Genomic DNA, 24194 nt, shown 5'->3' with positions numbered 1-24194 from the left:
GAGGAAGGAAACAATAGAGCATCTAAGAGTTGTGACACCATATCAAATATTCTAATATATGCATAATTAGAATCCCAGTGGGAGAGGAAAGGATGAGGAAGAATAAATATTTGAAAAATAAATGACTGAGAATTTTCCAAAATTAGTGACAGATACCAAACCACAGATCCAAGAAACACAGAGAACACCAAAAAGGATAAATACCAAACAAATGCATGAATGAATAAACAAACCAAACATGCGTATACAAACCTAGGGGTAAATGTAAACACATTAAAGAGTATGAGACAGAGACTATCTTACAAAGCCTAAAATACTTATCGTCTGGCTCTTTATAGGAAAAGCTTGCTGACCTCTTATCTAAGAGAATGAACAGACCAGGGATATAATGTGAGTTTCTTGGGCAGCACCAAGGGCTTCATTTGAGGTTGATGGTGTTGAACTGAGAACAAAACCAGCCAACAGAATTGTGTTTCTCCAGCTATACTCAGATTCCAAAGTATGAAAACGGAGAAAATGGAGACTTGGATTTAATCATGTTGGGTCAGCTTTCCCTTGGATGTAGAAAGCCAAAAAGAACATTGCTCGTGCCCTTCCAGCAATGTCAGCAGCAAAAACAACAAAAGCCAGACAGTCTTCAAATTTACAACTTTTCCTGAAGCAGTCAGGGAGCTGAGGACACAAGGCAATCAAATAACCCAAAAAAAATTAAAAAGAAAAAGCACCTGCAAGGAGAACAGAAACAAGCATTTAATTACACGGGTCATGCCACTAGACACGAAGGTAAAGAATTCAGCTCAAATTGTTCACCAGTTGGTAAATGCCTAGTGTGGGTTAGCAAGGGAATTTGTAATTGCTTACAGACATTTTTACACAGATCTCATAGGGTGCTGACAAAAGATTAGCAAGAGTGCTCAGAAAGCATCCTCCATGGTAAAGCATGGGGGAATAGGAGCCACTTAGAGAAAGGCAAGAAACCCACCCAGCCCCCTCTTCCTTATCTCCCTTGTAAGTCTTAAACTCTCTTGTCTTAAATGCTGGGGGAAAGGTAACAAACACTGTCCTTTTCACATTACTGGTACAAAAATAGGCCGCAGATCCTGATTTGGTCCCTGAGCCTTACTTTTGCTAACCCCTTGATGCCTGTTTCATATCTTCTCTCTCCAGTTATCCCAAACCTCCTCTCCCCATTTCATTCTCAGCTAATGACCTTGTTTTCTACTGTTTTCCCGTGCCCATTATGTATTTCCTAGCTGTATCCTAGGTGCCTACTTCCTGGAATATGGAGTTGATTCGGTATCATATTTGTTGCATGAATGAAACTATGCAAACTTCCTTGTGCTACACACTCAGTAGTCAATGGATACAACCTAAGCACAACCAAAATTAGGTTTATCTGTATCCTCACCTGCATTTGGTATTGTCACTATTTTTTATTTTACTCATTCTTACACATACGTAGTGATATATCATTATGGTTTTAACTTACATTTCCCTATTGGCTAATGATGATGCACATCTTTTTGTGCTTATTTGCCATCCATATGTGAAACGTGTCTTTATGTATTTTGCTCCATTTCTATTTGAATTGTTTGTTTTATGAATTTTGGATCTTAGGGTGTTCTTTACGTATTATAGATGCTAATTACTTTTCATATATATGGCTTGAAAATATATTTTCCCAGTTTGCCTTTTCATTCTCTTAAACAGGTTCTTTTGCATAGAAAAATTTTTAAATTTTTATGAAGTCCAGTGTGTCCATTTTTCTCCTATTGATTGTGCTTCCGGTGTCAAGTCTAAGGATTCTTTGCCTAGCCCTAGAGATAAAGATTTTCTCCTGTATTTTTTGTAAAAGGTTAAGAGTTTTGTGTTTTATATCTAACTGATCCATTTTGAATGAAATTTAGGTCAAGAATTCTGTTTGTTTGCATATGGATGTTCATTACTCCACCACCATTTGTTGAAAGTGGATCTTTCCTTTCTTCACTGAATTGCTTTTGTGCCTGTTAAATATGTCAATTGGACATATTTTGTATGGGTCTATTTCTGGGTTCTCTGTTCTTTTCCACTGATTTATGCATCTACCCCTCTGCCAATACCATATAGTTTTTGTTGTTGTTGTTGTGTTTTAGAGTCTCACTCTGTTGCCCAGGCTAGAGTGCAGTGGCATGATCTCAGCACACTGCAGCCTCTGCTCCTGGGTTCAAACAATTCTCATGCCTCAGCCACCTGAGTAGCTGGGATTACAGGCACATGCCACCACACCCAGCTAATTTTTTATCTTTAGTAGAAATTGGGTTTCACCATGTTGGCCAATGTGGTCTTGAACATCTGGCCTCAAGTGATCCGCCCACATCAGCCTCCCAAAGTGCTGGGATTACAGGTGTGAACCACTGTGTCTGGCCAATAGTCTTAATTAATGCATCTATGTAGTAAGTTTTAGAATCAAGTAGCCTGATACCTCCTACTTTATTCTTTTCCAAAATTGGTTTGGCTAGGTTTTTTTTTTTTTTTTTTTTGCCTTTTCATACATATTTTACAACATGCTGTATCTACAAAAATCTTTTTGGGACTTTGATAAGAATTGCATTAAACTCGTAAATCAATTTTGGAAGAACTGACATCTTTACTCAATCTTCCAGTTTATGAACATGGTATGTCTCTTCATTTATTTAGACCACCTTTGATTTCTTTCATCAGCATTGTATAGTTTCGATCATCTAAGCCTTATATGTATTTTGCTAGATATACATTTAAGTTTTTCATGTCATAGAATTATACTTTTAATTTTGTTGTCCATCATTAGTACGTCAAATACATTTTTAAAAATCTTTTATGATGCAACTTTGCTGAACTCACTTGTTCTAGGAGTTTTGTTGTGGTTATCTTTTTTGTTGTTGTTTTAGATTTGTTGGGTTTTTTTTACAGTTATGGCATGTGCAAATAGGGACAGTTTTATTTCTTACTTTTTAATCTGTATGCTTATTTCCATTATTTGCCTTATTGCACTACAATGTTTAGTACTGTGTTTAATAAGTGGTGAACGTGAACATACATGCCTTGTTGTCAGCCTTAGGAGAAAGCATCAGTATTTAATCATTAAGTATAATGTTAGCCACAAGTTCTTTGCACATGATTTTTACACACTTGAGAAAATTTCCGTTTTATTTCTTCTTTTTCTTCCTGAGAGTTCTCACCATGAATGGGTACTGAATTCTTTCAAATTTTTTTTTTCTGTAGCAATTGAGATGATTATGTGATTTTTCTTATTTTGCCTGTTAACATGTAATAATGATGTATTTGAATACTGAAACAGTCTTGTATCCCTAGAGGAAAACCTCATTTAGTGATGGCATATAATTATTTTAATATATTATTGAAATCTATTTTTGCAATTTGGTTTGGGAATTGTGTGTTTATATTTGCAAGGGATATTAGTCTGAAGTTTACTTTGTTTTCATACTGTTGGTACTTTGTTGGTTTTAGTATCAAGGTAATACTAGCTTGAGGTAAAGAATTGGGAAGTGTTTCTTCTTCTCTTTTCTGGAAGAGACTGTGCAGAATTGATGTTAATGCTTTCTTAAACCTTTAGCAGAAGTCTCTAGTGAAAATACCTGGGTCTAGAGATTTCTTTTTGAAGAATTTTTACATTTGAATTCAAGTTCTTCATAGTTATAGAAATATTTAAATGACCTATTTTATATTGATTTTATTTATAGCAATAGTTTGAGCTTTTCAAGGAATTGGTATATTTCATCTAAATTGACAAATTTAAGTGTGTAGAGTTGTTTACAGTATTCCCGTATTCTCTTTCTGATGCACAGTCTGCAGATAGCCCCTGTTTCATTGATATGGATATGGATAATTTGTGTCTTCTCTTTTTGTTTTGTCAGTCTTGCTAGAGGTTTGTCAACTTTATTGACCTTTTTGGAGAACCAGCTCCTTTTTTCCCATTGGCTTTTGATATAGTTAGATATCTGTTCCCTCCAAATGTCATGTTGAAAAGTGATCTCTAGTGTTGGAGGTGGGATCTAGTGGGAGGTGTTTGGGTCATGGCGGTGGAACCCTCATGAATGATGTGGTTCCCACCCCACAGTAATAAGGGAGTTCTCCCTCTGTAAGTTTATGTGAGATCTGATTGTTAAGAGAATCTGGGACCTCACTCGTCTCTCTCTTGCTCCCTCTGTCTTGACCTGCCCCCTCCCTGCTGGAACCTTTCTCTCTCTTGTTTGCTACCCTTAGCCTTCCAACATGATTATAAGCTTTCTAAGGTCTTCACCAGAAGCAGATGCTGGTACCATGCATGCTTCTTGTATGGTCTGCAGAACCATGAGCAAAAAATAAACCTCCTTTCTTTCTAAACTACCCAGTCCTCAGGTTTTTTTAATAGCAATGTAAAACAGACTAATACAGCTTTTATTATTATTTCCTTCATTCTACTGGCTTTCAGTTTATTTTGCTCTTTTTTTCCTAGGTTCCTAATTGGAAGCTTAGATAATTGATTTTTTTTTTCCTCTTTTCTAATGTATTCATTTTAGTGCCATACATTTCCCTCACAGCACTGCCTTCTCTCTTGCCTATACAATATATAAATATTTAAGTAATACAAATGTTTGCTATTGGGAAGATGGAGTGGCTGTACTTTTCCTGATTACTCCCTTAAAGTATAACTGAAAACTCTGAGTTACATACAAATCAAACATAAGAAGACTCTGAAAAGTAGAGAGAAGACAGACTTGAGACCCAAAGAACAACAGGGTTATGAGTTCCATGGGCTCTCTTTGTGCGTCATTTTCTCAGATTTGGAGTTAAAGAGGCTGGCAATCCAGAAATGCCAATGGGCAATACTATGGTTTGAGTATGTCCCCTCCAAAATTCAGGTATTGAAACTTAATGGCCAATGTGATAGTATTAAGAGATGGGACCTGTAAGGGGTGATTAGGCCATGAGGACTCCCCACCATGAGTGAGATTAAAACTCTCTTATTCTCCTACTGTCGGCCATGTGAGGACATACTGTTCCTTTCCTTCAGAAGATGCAACATCAAGGCACCATCTTGGAAGCGGAGAGCAGCCTTCAACAGACATCATATCTGCTGGCACCTTGATCTTGGACTTCCTTGGACTCCAGAATTCTTAGACTCCAGAATTGTGAGACATACATTTCTGTTTTTTTTTTTTTTCAGTTTTGCCAATTTTATTGAACCAATAAAATTCCTACTAGTAACGATGAAATAAACTTCTGCAAGTATAAATGTGATACAGTTTAACAAAACCCATTGTTCTCTAACTATAAATAGATTTTCAAAATGTCATAAAAAGTGCAGTTATGCAACCCCATCAAAAAGTGGGCAAAGGATATGAACAGACACTTCTCAAAAGAAGACATTTATGCAGTCAATAGACACATGAAAAAATGCTCATCATCACTAGCCATCAGAGAAATGCAAATCAAAACCACAATGAGATACCATCTCACACTAGTTAGAATGGCAATCATTAAAAAGTCAGGAAACAACAGGTGCTAGAGAGGATGTGGAGAAATAGGAACACTTTTACACTGTTGGTGGGACTGTAAACTAGTTCAACCATTGTGGAAAACAGTGTGACAATTCCTCAAGGATCTAGAACTAGAAATACCATTTGACCCAGCCATCCCATTACTGGGTATATACCCAAAGGATTATAAATCATGCTGCTATAAAGACACATGCACACGTATGTTTATTGTAGCACTATTCACAATAGCAAAGACTTGGAACCAACCCAAATGTCCGTCAATGACAGACTGGATTAAGAAAATGTGGCACATATACACCACGGAATACTATGCAGCCATAAAAATGGATGAGTTCATGTCCTTTGTAGGGACATGGATGCAGCTGGAAACCGTCATTCTCAGCAAACTATCGCAAGAACAGAAAACCAAACACCGCATGTTCTCACTCATAGGTGGGAACTGAACAAGGAGAACACCTGGACACAGGAAGAGGAACACCACACACCGGGGCCTGTTGTGGGGTAGGGGGAGGGGGGAGGGATAGCATTAGGAGATATACCTAATGTAAATGACGAGTTAATGGTCAGCAGCACACCAACATGGCACGTGCATACATACGTAACAAATCTGCACATTGGGCACATGTACCCTAGAACATAAAGTATAATTAAAAAGAAGTGCAGTTATGAATTGTTAACATGTTAATACACAGTTCCTTTATTCCAGCACATTGGGAGGCTGAGCGAGGCATATCACCTGAGGTCAGGAGTTCGAGACCAGCCTGGCCAACATAGTGAAACCCCGCCTCTACTAAAAATACAAAAATTAGCCGGGCATGGTGGTACACACCTGTAATCTCAGCTACCTGGGGGGCTGAGAGAGGAGAATTGCTTGAACCCAGGAGACAGGCTGCAGTGAGCTGAGATGGTGCCACTGCACTCCTGCCTGGGCGACAGAATGAGACTCTACGTCTCAAAAAAAAAAAGAAAAAAAGAAAAAAAAGAAAAAAAAAAGTTTGAAAACCATTAGAGGACTAGTTGAACATGTTCATACCAGAGGACTGAAAGTGACTTTCACTTTTTTTGCATCATCTGAATTTTCTTTTTTTTGGGGGGGGGGGGCGGGGGACATAGTTTCGCTCTTGTTGCCTTAGCTGGAGTGCAATGGTGCAATCTCAGCTCACTGCAACCTCCGCCTCCCAGGTTCAAGCAATTCTCCTGCCTCAGCCTCCCGACTCTCTGGGATTACAGGCATGTGCCACTACACCCGGCTAATTTTTGTAAAGACAGGGTTTCACCATGTTAGTCTGGCTGGTCTCGAACTCCTGACCTCAGGTGATTCACCTCCCTTGGCCTCCCAAAGTGCTGGGATTACAGGCGTAAGCCACCACGCCCAGCTGCATCATCTAAATTTTTATAGGAGTGAATTCTTATTTCTTCTGCAATTAAGAAAGAAAAACCTCTAAGTAAAGATAACTAGTTGTACACATTCATTAGTTTCTGCTCAGTCCAAACATCCTACTAAAATGATACAAATGTAATTTTTAAAGGGAATACGCCTAGAAAAAAATCAGGAAAATGAAATAAAAAGCAGTACCTTTAGGCTCTGGAAAGAAAATTAATGAGTAATAATTTTCACTGCAGAACTAGGAAAGCAGAGAAGCAAACTGATTGACAGCAGGCACCAGAATTGGCAAGCACAAGATATCCCTGGAAGCAGGGGTGAAGGCAGGCCTCAAAAAGAAAGATTCATTGCCAGTCTCTGTAAGAAGCTGTGAGATCTCCCAGTTGTCCTCCCTGATTTCCAGCAGCTAAGCAACCCCAATCCTGGCACTACACTACAAGTTTGTTATTTGGAGAGGGAAAAGTTTCTAGACTTGCAGACAACAGGAATAGCTGAAGGCAGAGGTCCTGTATTGATACTAAATATGGAGATTAAATGAAAGCATCATTTTGAGTATTAGGACTCTCAATCTTCTTCTCACTCTGCTCTTAGATCACTAGCATAAACGATTGCGTCTTCCAGGCAAGAAAAGCCATTTCTGGAAAATATGACCAGCCCAAGAGAAAAGACAGTAATACTCCCGAGAAAATGGCCCAGATAGAGCACACTACATGCACAGAGAGCTTCCAATTTGCTTTTTAGTGATCTCCCACTTTAACAGTATCAGGAGTTAGCCAAAGATCACCAAACATTTAAGGAAAACATCTAACAAAAGAATGAAGCCAAACAAACAGAAAAAGCAAGTGGGAAGAAACTGAGTAATCAGGAAACGGAACAAAGCATACACATACATATACAAACCTGCACATAAATATATACACAAACAGATGCACAAGTAAATACACATCAGTAATATTCTTAGAAAAAGATATTGTACCCACAAAACAAAAATGGAATATATGAAGAAACACTATTTTTTAAAGACCTCAGAAATTTTAAAAACATTAAAAATTAAGTTAAAAATTAAAATTAGAGAAACAAATAAAAATTGACAGAAGAGTTATAAGATCACATTTTTAAAAGTCCCTCTCTGGGCATGGTGGCATGCACCTGTAGTCCCAACTACTCAAAAGGCTGAGGCAGGAGGATCACTTGAGCCCAGGAGTTCAAGGCTGCTATGAGCTAGGATCACACGACTACACTCCAATCAAGGTGGGACAGAGCCTTGAGACCTTGTCTTTAAATAAATAAATAAATCCCTCAAAAGAAAACAAGAACAAAAAGCAAAGACATAAAAAAAAGAAGAGAAAAAAGAAAAAGTAAAGGATTACTCTAGGTGTACAACATCTAAATCATGAAAGAAAAAAATGGAAAAAAAAAATCACAGAAAGCAGCCAACTCGAAGAGCCTACCAATTATGCTGCACAATGAATGAAAACAGTTCCCTCCCAAGGCATGTAATAATGAAATTTTCATACAAAGGATCAAAAACCATAATGACATCTATGTGCTCGACAGCAACACTAGAAGCCAGCAGGCAACAAAGCAACACAGTTAAAATTCTCAGGGAAAATAACTTCAACCTAGAATTCTATATCAAGTCAAAGTACTAATCAAAAATGAGGGCAGAAATAAAATATTTTCAGAAATGGAAGCCTCAAAACTTTTTTACCTTACACATATTCTTTCTCAGTAGGAACTATGAGATTATATCAACTAAAAACAATGGAGAACATCAAGAAAGAAGACACATAAATTCAAAGAACTAGGAGGCTGAACATAAAAGAGAGGCAGGCAAATGCAATTTCCAAGATGATGATGAACAAAAAGCGATCTCAGGATAATCAATTCAGAACAGGGTAGGTCAGAGGGTCCCAGAAGAGACTTTAACAAGAAAATGACGTTCAGGCAATACTCATTATATGAATAATCTGAGAGGAGATTTATACAAATGAGGGAGAGTTGTAACTAAACAATTTTTTTAATTAACAAATTTTTAAAAGACAAAAGAGAAAACACAAGATTGTACAGGAAAAGAAAAGCAGCCAACTGTGAAAAGGACTCTGAATTATTAAAAGTTAATTAGATTCTGTACACTTAACAACTAAAATACAGAATAACTCACACTTAAAATACTACAAGTGGTTGATCTAACTTCTGAGTCTCATCTCCAAATAATAGCTAAAGAAATTATCTACTTTACCATCCATTTCTTATGACATAGACTCAAAAGAGATAGTGCTTATGAAGTAACTTTCCTAACACATAAATTACTATATGAAAGTGACTCTATTAGTTCAGTATTTATAAAGACACTTAAAGTGGCCAATAACATTAAATACTCTTAATTTTAGTTATTTTGTTTTAAAGAAACTAATGGCAATCCTCCAAAGAACTCTGTGTATGATAAGGTGGTAGGAAGAGTGGACAAAAGGAGTTATTAAGGAACTGACATTTCAGGGTGACTAGATTTGCTGTTTGTGAAGAAGTGCTATGATAGGAAACCTGGAGAATTACAAATCAAGACTTCAGGACTCTCAGACTGCAGGGTGCTGAAGCACCAGCAAAGCAGCGAATTGCTTAAGTAAATGCCATGTCATCCAGGTTGCCTGAGATGCAGTAAATCATGGAACTAAAAAAAAATCTAAGTTTTTCAGCCTTTGCCCTGAAGCAGCAGCACGCACTTAATGAAAACACTGACCTACCTTATCAACCATCCTTCCAACCATCTTCAACTGCCCACAAAACACACTCACATTGATAACACTTTGTAACACCTTCAGATGGTTATAAAAGAGCTAAGCACAGTATAATTTTACTTCTAAGGCTATTTTATAACTGCCTCCATTTGTATAATCTACATTATACCTATTTGGTTCAAAAATTAATTTATCTGTATTTACATTGTACAAATAAAAACAAAGCATACCACTTCTTTCTAGAGCAATACATTTTTATACATAATTTAAACACAGCAATAATTCTGATAATAATCTTATCTTAAAACATAATAATGTAGTTATCAAATACATTTTGGGAAACACTCAATATTTACAAAGTTTTTACCATGTGTGTGGCATAGTAAGCGTGCTGAAAAACTCAATTCAAATGTTCAGGAGAGAATTCTGTAAATATAAGGAAGACACATTATAAAAATAATGCAAACTGGATTTTTTTTTACAAAATCTGAGCAGTTGGGAAGAGAAAAGAATATGGTATTAGAGTAAAGAACATGGTCTCTCTGAGGAGGGTGACACTGGAGTGGGGCATAAATCTTGGATGTTTTAACTTTTTCATTCATTGAAGAGGTTCGTTCAATAGTTAAAAGTATAAAGGTATGAAGTATGTGGACTACTTTAACCCTCACAATGCTACAAAAGCAGGTTTTTGTTTTGTTCTGAGGCAGAGTCTCGTTCCATTGCTCAGGCTGGAGTGCAGTGGTGTAATCCTGGCTCACTGCAACCTCAGCCTCCTGGGTTCAAGCGATCCTCCTGCTTCAGCCTCTGGGTAGCTGGGACTACAGGCACGCACCACCACACCTGGCTAATTTTTGTATTTTTGGTAGAACCGGCGTTTCACCATGTTGCCCAGGCTGGCCTCGAACTCTTGAGCTCTAGCAATTGCCCCCCTCGGCCTCCCAGAGTGCTGGGGTTACAGGTGCAAGCCACTGCACCTGACCTGATTCTAGAGATGAGAAAACAGAGGAAAAGAGGAACTAAGAAACTTGCTTAAGGTCAGCCCAAGAAACATGACTTGAAGACTTAAACTCTTCCCCACAATAACAGAATACAGCCTGGACATAAAGTGCATCCCATCTCTGCTTTTGTAATTTATGGACACACACAGAACTCAAACTGAGTTAATCTGAGTCCTTTCTGCTGGAAGTAGAGAAAGGTACTCCCTTCAGGCCTGTAAAATTGCATGTAGTTGGAAATACAGAGAGTCTCAAAGCCCCAGCTTAAAGAAGGCCCATACTCCCTGGGGGCAGTGGCTGACACCTGTAATCCCAGACACACACAGACACAAAGACACACACACACACATACACACACACACACACACTCTCACTCTGTCTCTCTCTCTTTCCCTCTCCCTCTCTCTCTCTAAATTTCAGCTCCAGGGGCCTTGGTTCCTCCATTCGTTCCTTCAATTCTCTAAGTTACCCTAGGATCCTTTCAAAAATTTGAAACAATATATAGTTTTTCCACTTAATGCTATTTTGAGTTATGCTTCTATCCTTTACAACCGAAAGACCTAAGATTCTCTGACCATGGTGCAATACCTTTTTTTTTTTTTTTTTTTTTTTTTAGAGACGGGGTCTTGCTCTGTCACCCAGGCTGGAGTACAGTGGCGCAATCTCGGCTTACTGCAACCTCCACCTCCCAGGTTCAAGCAATTCTCCTGCTTTAGCACCCCCTGGTAAGCTGGGATTACAGGCACCTGCCACCAAGCCCAGCTGATTTTTGTATTTTTAGTAGAGATGGGCTTTCACCATGTTGGCCAGGCTGGCCTCGAACCCCTGACCTCAGATGATCCACCCACCTCGGCCTCCCAAAGTGCTGGGATTTCAGGTGTGAGCCACCATGCCCAGTCATGGTTCAATATTTCTAAATTAACACCAGAAGTAATGAAAGGGTAGTAGTAAGGACAACCACAATAAAGCCACACTTTAAAATAACTTCAAAGTAAAAGAAAATATCAAAATGCAGTTAACATGATTATTCCTCGATAGAACTGACTTTTAAAAGAAAAAAAAAATGAGTACTCAATGATAATGAAAATGGTTAAGTATCCAAAGCTATGGGAAGTGACTATATGTAACAAGAAGTAAACACAGCCTTAAACACTTTTATCATTAAAAAATTATAAATAAAAAATTTTTAATAAAAAATTATTAAAAAATTATCAATAAAAAATTATAAATAAAAAAAGAACTAAGAAGCTAGGAGAAAGAACAAAATTAACTTTACAAAATGAGAAAGAACAGAATAGAGGTAACAGCAGAAAAAAATTAAAAACCAAAAAAATAGCAAAATTTATTGTTCAAATTGAGCACTGGCTCTCTGAAACATTACACATAATAACTAACCCACTATGTATATATGGCTTGTTCTTTTTTTTTTTTTTTTTACCTCAGCTCATATATAAATAGGTAAATTAAAGAACTATTACACACTAATCACAACTGAAGCAAAAATTAGGATATTCCACATGGTCAGAACTTACGAAATTCAAATGACTGAATACACCTATAATTTTCTGACACACTAAATATTTTCGTTGCTTAAAAAAAAAAAAAAGAGCCCTGAATGAAATAAAGACCTGATAGGTGATATTACTTGAAATAAATCTACCAATCTGCACTTATAAATATCAAAAACCTCACAAATTTTTATGAGTTAAAAAATTTTACATAGTCCTAAAGATTATACCTTGCTAGAAGCTGTTTCCATTGCTAATGAGCAATTTGGCAATAACGATCAAATGCCTTGAACAAAAGTATATCTTTGTTTCTGGCAATCCCATGTCACTGATAAATTTCTAAGAACCGGCTGGGCGCTCACGCCTGTAATCCTAGCACTTTGGGAGACCGAGGTGGGTGAATCTCTTGAGGCCAAGAGTTTGAGACTAGCATGGCCAACATGGTGAAACCCAGTCTCTACTAAAAATACAAAAATTAGACAGGCATGGTGGTGCACACCTGTAATCCCAGCTCTTGGGAGGCTGAGGCACAAGAATCGCTTGAACCTGGGAGGCAGAGGTTGCAGTGAACCAAGATTGCACTACTGCACTCTAGTCTGGGCGACACAGCAAGACTCCATCCAAAAAAATTTTTTTAAAAACCTGTAAAAATTTGCAAATTTGCTTACCAGGGTGTTCACGGCAACAGTACTTTATTATAACTGTACCAAACAAACTAAATGCTCAACCATAAGGAACAACCAAATAAATCCTTGACTCTTCATTTTCTCTCATACCTCCACATCTAATCCAGGTGGCTGTATCTTCAAAACATGGATATCCAGAATCTGGCCACTGCTTAGCACCTCCAGCACTGCCACCCTACTCCAAGCCACTATTATCTTTCATCTGGATTTCTGCCTCCTTGCTGACTCTTGCCACCTCACACAATAGCCAGAGTAATCCTTTAAAACCCAAGTCAGATTATGTCAATCCTCTGCACAAAAATACTCCAGTGTCTCCCCATCCCATTTTAAAACAAAAGCCAGAAACTACAGGTCAGTGGTTACGAGGCAGTTTATGATTCTGTCCCAACCTCATGCCACCCCACTATGCTCTCATCTTCTACAGCCCTCTGCACTCCAGCTGCAGTAAATCTACATATCGGGTACACTCATGCCTCAGGACCTTTACAGTTACTGTTCCCTGTGCCTGAAAATGTTTTTCCCCCAGAGATCCTCATGGCTTGCTCCTTCACTTTCTGCTTGAATTGTCACCTTGTCAGTGAGGTCATCCTTAAAACCCTATTTCAAATAGCAACTATAGACAAGGCTCCATCCCAGAATCTCTATCAGCCTTTGCACTCCATTTTTTTCCATTACGCTGAATGCCCTAACACACTATGTATTTTACTTGTTTGTTTACTATCTCTCCCAAATAGAATAATAAGGCCCCTAAAAGCAGGGATTTTTATCTTATTTCTTCACTGCTGTATCCCCAGAATAGTGTCCGGAAGAGCGGGTCCTCGTTAAATATTTGAGTGATTTTTGGAATACTGGGTAATAATTAAAAATCATGTTATAAAAAATTTTAATGCAATGTTAGAAACTAGTGGAAATGGAAAGAGCACATTATCAAAGAATATGTAACCCATGGATCAAGAAGAAATCATATGGGAAATTAAAATGCATTTTTCACTGAATGTTAACAAGAACACTTCAAAATCAGTGGGATTCAGGTAAAGCAATTCTTAGAGGAAAATTTGTAGCTTTAAACTTTGTATGAGAACATCAGAAAAGTTAAAATCAAAACAATATAAAAATGAATGTTCCAAACAAACTTTGTGTCTAAAACAAATACATATATAAAAGACATTAACACACTTTTCTGGTTATTTCTGTGGTAAGATTACCAGCAATTTGCTTTTTTTTTTTTTTTTTTTTTGAGATGAAGTCTCACTGTTTTGCCTAGGCCAGAGTGAAGTAGCGCAATCTTGGCTCACTGCAAGCTCCGCCCCTCGGGTTCACGTCATTCTCCTGCCTCAGCCTCCCGAGTAGATGGGACTACAGGTGCCCGCCACCACGCCCAGCTAATTTTTTGTATTTTTAGTAGAGACGGGGTTTCACCATGTTAGCCAGGATGGTCTCAATCTCCTGACCTCGTGATCCGCCCACCTCAGCCTCCCAAAGTGCTGGGATTACAGGCGTGAGCCACCGCTTTTCTGTATGTTAGTTTTTCTCTAGTGAACAGGTATTATTTTTATAATTTAAAAAAAAAGGTTTTAAAAAACTTCCTTTCCCTGTGGTTGAATTCTAATTGCTGGCCTCTTCTTCTGCCTATCTCTTAAAATACTTGCTTCTCTGGATTCCATCCTTGTCCTTCGTCAATTTATATTCATTCCTGAGGAATCTTACCCACTTTCTGGATTCATTTATAACGTGCAAATTGATTTCTCAATTTTTTGTAATATCCTGAATTAGAGACTCATGTTTCCAACCACTTAAAGGATACTTCTATCCAGATGGAAATCCTACAGCCACTCAAATTTAACAGGCCTAAAAGGAACTCATTATCATTTCCTAAAACTTGTTCTTTTCACCTTTAATACTGGTTAAAGACATCACTATGTACCCTGGTTCTCAAGTCTATCAGTTCTACCTTAGAAATCTCAATCAAATCTAACTTTTCTTCTCCCTCACCAATGCCATGTTTTCAACATAAGCATCTTCTATCAGTTATATTCTAAAAGAATCCTAACTTACCCTCCTGCTATCACACTCTCCTCCTTAAGAACTGAATCCTGATAAGGGTTGCTGCATACAGCCTGAAGTCTGCACCACTAGAGAAGGTCGCCATCCATGTAAACTACGATTGTTAATTGTGCCCAATGGCCTAATCATGATACTCCCCCTGCTTTCAAACTTCATGAGATAAAACAAACCTATAGCACTACAAAATCCTTCAACTGGCTCCACTTTCTATTTTTCTAGCTTCAGGTTCTCATCATTCCTCTACGCACCCCACAATCCAGACATATTTAACTTTTCAGTATGCCCTATCAAAACCCACGCTTCTGTGGAGTTCTCTTTAGTCTATAGTGCCCTCTCTTCGTAAAACTTCTAAATCCTTCAAACTGCAGTTCAAATGTACCCTCCTCTGGGAAGCATTTTTTGACTAGCCTAGACGAAGATACTTCACTAAGCATTTTGCTAACAGTTCTATTACAGAATTTGTTGCACCCTATAATCATCACATATACCCATCTCCCAAATTCAGAGGAGAGTTGAGCAGGGCATAAAGAAGCCCTATATTTGAACCCTCAGTAACTACAATGCGCAGCCCCTAAAAGGGGCTCGATTCATGTTTATTAATACTATACTTACCATATGCATTAGGACAACTTTTTAAAAGTAAATAAAAAATGAGTTTAACAAAAAAGTTACATGTTCAACTGTCAATCTAAGTCTATAATCCATGTGGCGACAGAACTGATGTGACTATTCTTGATTCCTACACTTCCTGGTGTTTAAACCTTTGTATAATTCCCTCCCCTTGCACGTGAACTGGACCTATGGCTTGCTTCTAATCAATGAAATACAGCAAAGGCAATGGGTTGTATGTGATTATGTGTACATGATTATGTAAGAACATAGCACCAGTTCACCTTTGCTAGACTCTCTTCCTGTGCTGACTTTGAAGAAGCAAGCTGCTCTAAACCTAACAGACACAAAGAAATAAATTCAGCCAATAACCCAAGGAAGTCTAGGGGCAGACCTTTCCCCAGTTGAGTCTCTAAATAACCCAGCCCTGGCCAACACTTAGACTGCAGTCTTACAGACGACACAGCTAAGTTGTGCCCAGCCCCTTGACCCATAGAAATTGCGAGGTAGTAAATGTGTTGCTTAGAACCGCTAAATTTGTAGTCATTTGTTAATAAGCAGCTTAGAAAACGAATAAAATCAGAACCTAAGGCATTTCTGAACTCTTTTTTCACAAAAAGGCCTACGTTTTGTCCAATTTCTAAACAAGTAAATGTCATGTACATGCAAAATTAAAACACAGACTAACATTTCAAATTAACAATAGTTCTTAAGAATATTTACATAAGGTAAAACTTACGAAGTAATTTGCTATATAAAGCAGTTCCTACACTCTCTTTTAACACATTTGCCAATATACCCAATTTTACATAATACTTAGTAGATGTAATAAGTGTAACATTAGGGCAATTCTCCTTACAAGCCCAAACAATAATAAATAGTTTAAAAGTTGATATCTAATTAACGATATTTGGTAGTCAGAACTTACTAGTCATCAGGCAAAGCAATCAAATTGGAGGACAGCAAGGGACTTGCTGGAGATGTGCCTGAGGGAGTAAGACACTATCTTACAACAACAGGGCTCTTACTCCCTCAGGCACTGCACCAGCCAGCAAAGCATCAAAATACCAGGTTCTCAGGTCATGCTGCTCTCAGATCAGGTGATGCCCTGTGCAACTCACCAATCCTCCCCACTTTGCAGTCAAGAATAGTTCCGAAAAATTCCCAAAGCAGAGACTTCCACGACACAGGCCACACTTACACACAGCAAAGCATATAATAGGAAGGTATGAAATTACAAGTGAGAAACAACCACCACCAAAATCCTTGTTACTTCAGGAGTGGCAGGGGTTGTGGTTACAAGGCTCATTTTTCTTAGAAAGAGGCAAACATTCCTCTTCTGCCACTCCCCATAAAAGCCTTCAATGGCACAAAATAACATTCAAGAATAGGAAATAAATTACAATATCCCAAATTCAAACATTTTGGCACTTGATATTGGTAAGAAGTGATAACTGAGACCAATTCAATAATGGTTAATTGATGAAGATAACCTAACACCATAAAACTTCACATCTGCTTTACAAATTAAGAGAAATCTTCCTAGAAATACAGGTCTTCTTCAACATATTCAGTTTTAAGAGATAACCCGCACTCCTTCAATATAAGAAAACATGTTACACAAGTAACAAGGCACCTGAATGACAATCAGACTACTGAAATACTCAAGAGCAAGCCACACCCAAGAAAGCTCAAGAAAATCAGGAGGCCAAAAGCAACCCAGCACCACTGGTTGTCTGAGATTAAGACATTTTACATTTTCACTTCCGGACTCAAGGACACATTTAGAAGTCCACACGATTTCTCTGGAAATAATCTCCATTTATTGGTATATTTCTATAGCCCAATTCATCTACCCCATCCTTGCCGCATCATTAAAAGGCTATTTTACCACTCATGTTATGCCCTTATGCACAAAGCTACTTGACAGTGGAAAAAAAAGCAGACGTAAATTAAAGCCAGACAAACCCCTCTAAGATACCATCAAGACTTTTAAACGTTAGGAAATACCCTTAAGACCTGTTTTAAAACAAAGGTGATGGACAATACTAGCAGTAGTCGAGAAAGCATCTGTTCACTTTAACACTCCCCAGTCTGAAAAGAATAACAAAGACAAGATTTACTTCACCTAAAAACTCCTATATAAATATAATCATATTCTGATGTCCAGCAACTCAATTCTAGGAAATTTCTACAAACTGAAATATCTGGATTAGGCATTTTTCTTCCAGTCTCTAGAGAGAATAAGAGCGTATATAGCCAAAATAGATGTCCAAAAGACAGCAAAACATAAAACCAACACAGAAAACTTCCTCGTTCAATGTGGCAATTCATTGTGAGGGAACTACTAACAATTCCACTTGCTAGACTCTTAAGTGTTAAAAATAAAAAGGGGGGACTGTTTTTCATTTTCTATAAATTACATGACAGCTCACAAGAGAATAATTTTGAATCTTATTGGTACCATATATTCTTATTAGGAGACGTGAATAATCTAAACAACAATTAAAACGACAGCTTTACAAAAAACAATATGAACTCTCCATTAATTCTGAAATAATCCTTTTATCAATTTTAAGATGGGTTATTTGTATATAACCATTTATAAAATTTGTAACTGAATAAACACAATAATGCTATAATAGATACTAAAAAATCAAGTAAATGTGAAGTATAGTCAAGTCTAATTTTTTAAATTATAAGATCTAGCTCCCTAAATCTCATGACGATGAGAAACATGCTTCTATTATTTTCCTAATAACCCGTTTACTAAAATATACGTAAAAATCTCAGTAAGGCATGCCACTAAGATGGGGTTTTACATAAGTGTATTCCATCTCCCTGTCTCAACAAAAATTTCAGGATGTGGCACTTTCATTTGATCCTGTCATACAGTAAGAACAGGTAATTTCTCTGATCCCTTTCCAGCAATTCTCAACTGAGGTTCCTCATCTGAATCACCAAACACAGGCAATTATTTCAGTGACTGTTTTCTCAACTGTTCCAAGAATGATACATAACTAAAACCGTCCTAAATGCACTGGAGCTAAAAGTTAAAATGCATTGCACACTACAGCACAATTGTCTCCTCAAAGCCGGTTGACAAAGGCTGCTATAAGTTCCTCAGAAACTGTCACTGTACTACTAGGTCCCTGTCACCCAACCCCAACAGCACTAAAAGAACTATAGTGACTGCACAAATCTACAACTTAGATAAGAAAAAAGAGAAATGCTTTATCTCCAACTTTAAGCAACTAGGTATTTTGACTTACTCATTTACTAGGAATAACATGGGGCTCAACTGTCCCGTGCTCTGAATGGAATGCATTTACTTAACAAAGTAAACCCATAGAAATATGTTTCTCAAAGGGAATTATCAGCTCTTAGAAAATGAATTTTTAAAAATCAGCATATTAAATATTAACTATTAACTTGACAAGGCTTTTCCTATTCACCCTTCTTTAGCGAACTTAAGCATTCATCTTTTGATAACTGCTAAATGCAAGTTTTCACTTTAAAAAGATAAAGATAAATATTAAAAACCAGTTTGCCCTTCAATCTCACACTAATCACCAATTCTCAGAATCTGCCTTTTATATTCTTCAATGTGGACTACAGCAACTTCAACTTAGTTTAGTTGTGATCAAACCACTTTAAGGACACCAGGAGAGTTCTTTTACTCAAAAGCAAATGACTTTTAAAAATGGCCCAATTTTAAGAGGGATGAATATTTTTAAGAAGCAAAAATTAATTTAAAACAAGGTAGCTAATTAAAAGTCAAGCATCATTCCATATTGAATGTGCAAAGCGTTACTAAAAAGATGGGAAAAATTAAACATGACATTCTTATTTTTAATTTATGCTGGCGTATATGCTGATAGTACAGAACATCAGAACAGATAAATTACTACGTATTCCACTTTACTAAGTCTCCACTCAAAGTTCCTACGTTTACAAATATATGAGTAAAAGAGGCACAAAAATATAGGCGATGCTGTTTTCGCTGTTCATCTGCGCTCAGCTGCGAATTCTTCTATCGGATGCATAATGCGATGAAATGGGAATGCTTATCTTCTATATTTGTATTTATTTTCATAAATCGGGGAGGGGAGGTGGTCTTGATTCATTTACTGTCAGCGTTTTGCAATAAAGTAGATCAGCATAAAACATAACTGAAGTAGAATTCACTTTTCCCAGGACAACGCACCCTTCCTCCTGTTTCTATAGTAAAGCACATCATTTTGCTATTAAAAATGTCCATTTTCCACAACTGACTTTTTCTTAACTCTAGCCAACACTGCTCTTCAAAAGAACCTAGCCAACTACTCTACCTTGTAGGCAGAGTTGCAAAATTTTTACTTCTTTAGGAAACTTTTCCACTTTTTAAATGCTTTCCAAATTAAGCAGGACTCACATTAACTGTGACCTTAAGTAGCGGGTTCAGTGGGGTTTAAAAACAAACTTTTCATTAACGCTTTCCTCCAATTAAAGTGACATAGTAAGTGGGACCGACACAGATTTAAGGATTACAGCTTTTTATTAAAAGTCGGTCCAAAGATGGTAACTTAGCGTTCATTCGAGACCCTTTGACTTTTGGCCTTTAAAAACTGTTCCCCACTGAGTCCCCAGATAGAACTACATTTAGCAACGGGTCTCCTCCTGACTTCCTGGTACTAAAAGCCGCAACCACAAGGGTTGTTTCGTCGGTTTGTTGTAAAACAACATTTGCTCCAGTCATCTCTCTGAAAAACAGACTTTCTCTACCGGGGAGCCGCTGAGGTGAGGGTGCTAACGATGTTTAAACACAAAACCATGCGTCTACGCGGTAGCGGCACCGCAGCAGTTAAGTGCCGGTGGTTTCTTCCCAGGATGGAGACCTACGGGGGCTGGGCCGGGAAGCAGCCCCCGGCGCCCCGGGCGAAGGAGAAAAGAAGGCTAAAAATAGCCGGCGGCCACAACCCACGTGCAGCCGCGGGAAGACCGAGCGCGGGCGCGCGGAGAGGGGTCCGTACCTCGTAACTTGTGCGGCGAGAGGTGAGCTGGTAAGGAGCCAATCACCGGGCGCGGCCCCCCGGTGCTCCCGGCCGCCGCCGCCGTCTTCAGGGCTGCTGTGCACCGAGTCCTGCGAGCTGTAGGGGCCGCTGCTGCTGTTCGGGATGCTGAAGGAGGACTGCGCCGCACGGACCGCCGACGCCACGCTCCCCACGGGCCCGCCGAGGTAGCGGCTGCGCGGGGCTGCCGAATTCGCCGCGGTGCCGGCCGCAGCGCTGAGCTGGTGCGCATTGGGTACCTGAGCCGGGAACCTCCGCGCAGCGGCGGTCAGAGCGTCCCCGCCGCTCGCAGTCCTATTGGCCCCTCCGCTGCTACTGGAAAGTAGATCTGAGCCCGAGCACGCGCGCGTGCGAGTGTTAGCTGCTGTCGGGCCGCTCTGCTTGGCGCTCATGTCAGTCCTGGCCCGCGTCGGGCCCGGCCCGCGCGCTGCGCCCAGAGAGCCCAGAGGGCAGGAGCGAGCGCGGGAGCTAGAGAGCAGGGCCCAGGCACCGCGGCCGGTCCAGAGAGGCCCCCGCGCGTACAGGGCCGCCGCCCGGCGCCCCCTTCTCTGGGCAGCGGGCGAGGCTGGCGGCTTGACGCGGGCGGGGGAAACGAGGAGACGCGGAGAGGAAGGGGTCCCGGCTGCGCGCACCCCTTGCTGGCTCCAGCAGGAAGGGGTGGCTCAGTTGGCCGTGCGGCTGCCGCTGGTTTTGCTTCTGATGCGCCACAACGGGTTGCTGGTGCTCTCTGCTGCTGCGCTCGGCGCCCCGAGCCTCGGCACAGCCTCCTTTCGGGCGGCCGCTGCTAGCGCCGCTATTCTCCGGCTCTCAAGGCGTCTGGCGGCTGAGCGGGAGGCGTCCGCCCAGACTCCGCCGGGGCCACCTTCCCTCCTCCCCCAGCCACCCAGCTGTTATTAACGGAGAAAGAGGGAAAAACGGGTGGCGCGCGAGGGGAGGACGAAGAATGGGAGGGAGGGGTGGCGCGCGCTTCCCGGCAACCGTCGCCTTGCTCCCCCTGCGAGATTAATTTCACAGGAGATTAATTTCTCATTAATTTCAAATAAAAATGTGAGTTTAGAACAGAATGTTTTAAAAAGGTAAAAGCATTCACTGCATACTATATGCCAGCACTATACTTAGGACATCCATGACTATATATGTGAGCTCTTATCTCACTTCTCTTGTAGAATAGTTATTATTAAACTCATTTGAGAGATGAAATGATTGACAGCTGTTGAAAGATTCCTTGAAACCACAGAAACTATAACTTGCAGAGTCAGAATTTCAGTTCAATTCTGACATCAAAGCTATGGTTTTCCTACTATATCAAGCTGCATAATAAATCTACACTTGTGAGACGTGGAAAGATGTTTACGATGTTTAGTGATATATATTACATTAACATTGATAATGTGATCTCATTAGGTAGTATTGAGTAACTCTTAATTTCATGTTTTAAATGCCTAGGGGGAAGACTGGAAAGATAATCACCAACATTTTTTTTTTGTTTTTTTGAGTTGGGAGTTTTACTCTTGTTGCCCAGACTGGAGTGCAGTGGTGTGATCTTGGCTCATTGCAGCCTCTGCCTTCCGATTTCAAGTGATTCTCCTGCCTCAGCCTCCTGAGTAGCTGGCATCACAGGCGCCTGCCACCATGCCCAGCTAATTTTTGTATTTTTAGTAGAGATGGGGTTTCACCAGTTGGCCAGGCTGTTCTCGAACTCCTGACCTCGCGATCTGCCCGCGTTGGCCTCCCAAAGTGGTGGGATTACAGGCATGAGCCACGGCGCCTGGCCAATCACCAAAATATTAAAAATGGTTAGCTCTTAGAGGTGCTTACTTTCCTTTTTCAACTCTTTATTTTTTTATTTTTCCCCCAGTAATCTCACATTAGTTTTCCAGAATGTATAATGTTATTTTTAAAAAACCTCTGAGACATAAACATTCTGTTAGAAATTTTTTTGTTGTTATTTTTCCTTTGTCTTTGAATATGTTACAAATAGCTTGCAGATTGGAAACAACTGGTTAATTAAATCTTCTGCTTGGTTAAAGTGGTAATGCATACAGGTGCTATTATTCCATTATGTTCCAGTTTTTATAATATATTTTATATATTTTATGAAGGAATAAATTCAAGGATCTAAATGAAATGAATTTTGAAATGTTTCTATAAATCTTTGTATTTTTCTATTAATCACCATATTTTAATTATATACTTTTATATTGACTTAACAGTTACTATTATTTATATTACAGGATTGGTTACCACATATGTAATATTTTTCTATATAGAAGCATAATGTATAATTTTGAAGTGACTGATTCACAGGTGAAATGATCTAAATTGTCAGAGTTTATAATGTCTAAGGCAACCATCACAAAATGGTACTTTAGAAAGATCATTATGAAGAGAATGTATTTTCCTCCATTATCTCTTTTTTTTTAGTCTTTTTAAAGGTAGTCATAGGCTCCTGGTATTGCACATTCATGGGAATAATGAATTTATTTGGACTAGAGACTAAGACCTGCTGGAATGTCACCAGAATAGAACCTCTTAATGAAGTTCAAAGCTGTGAAGGCATGTTTCTTCCAAACATGCTATCATTTGTAAACATTCATCAACATTTAACAATATGATTCACTTTTAAGAATTATTGTAAAATACTGTTGTTCACTTAAAAAAATTAGAACTGACTCACGTCAATGAATATTTTACATTTTAAAGTAGTTTTCTGAGAAGGCTGTGTACGTACAAATTTGAGTATAAAGTTTGGAATTTGAGTATTAACATATCCCATTGTAATGCAATCTTGACTATAAGTTAGTCTTCTATTTCAGAATACAAAGATACAGAAAGATGTGTCTTGGAGTAGTTTCAATATATAAATTTTGAGGGTAGATTAAATAGTCAAATATCTATTTGTAATAACTAATATAAATTTAATTATGCATACATATTTTAAAAATTTAAAATTGCATAAATATGCAATAATAGATTTAGAAATACTACTTTTTTATATATGCTCATAGTTCATGAGTAGTAGTAATAAAACTCTTCCTATTTATATTCTACATTGATTTCTTTGTCAAAGAACCGCTTTTGGAATCATCTAACAGCTTTCCAGGATACATAGTGGTCACTTCCATTTAAGATGTTTGCATTTCAGCACTTTTACAATTCAAGTACGGTGCTGTCCCTTGAGACGCTCATTCAGAGCCACATGTATCTCTTTTCATAACACTAATACTGTTGTTTTTTCTTTATTTCTTCAAATTCTTAAGAACATGACTTATTATATTTTATGAATAAATTTTTAGACTTGTTTGTAACAACATTCAACTCTTGGAATATGAACCAAATCTATTTTCATTACATTTTTTACTAATTCCCTCTGTAAAAATAGAATTGATGAGGATGTTTGGGGGCAATTATACTTTTTTGTGTACAATGTAAAGGATTGGAGAAACTGCCTCATAAAATGAGAGGCTTAGCAATGATTCAGTCAGCTAGAAGGTGTGACCCTGTCTGAGTGGTGAAAATGATCACCTGAGTATGGTATTAGTTACATTCCCGATAAGTGATAGGTTCGTGTTTGGCACTTGGGACACAGAGATGAACCAGCTAGGCGTGGAGCCTTACCCTCATTGAGTTTATGCTGTAA

The 24194-nt window shown here is 38.7% G+C and overlaps 1 protein-coding gene across 1 annotated transcript in view; it reads right to left on the bottom strand.

The window, feature by feature from the left end:
• The window catches only part of LOC103227371 (E3 ubiquitin-protein ligase ZNRF2-like), a 170269-nt gene extending 148102 nt beyond the window's left edge, over positions 1 to 22167 (bottom strand). Inside the window, exon 1 of the mRNA XM_073009017.1 lies at positions 20516 to 22167. Coding sequence (XP_072865118.1) covers positions 20516 to 20946 — 431 coding nt within the window. The 5' untranslated portion in view covers positions 20947 to 22167. The remainder of the gene's footprint in view (positions 1 to 20515) is intronic.
• Between the last annotated feature and the right edge of the window lie 2027 nt (positions 22168 to 24194).

Source organism: Chlorocebus sabaeus, chromosome 21, assembly GCF_047675955.1.
Source record: "Chlorocebus sabaeus isolate Y175 chromosome 21, mChlSab1.0.hap1, whole genome shotgun sequence".
Classification (NCBI taxonomy): domain Eukaryota; kingdom Metazoa; phylum Chordata; class Mammalia; order Primates; family Cercopithecidae; genus Chlorocebus; species Chlorocebus sabaeus.
Note: the sequence above shows the minus strand (reverse complement) of the source record. Positions and strands in the feature narration are given on the sequence as shown.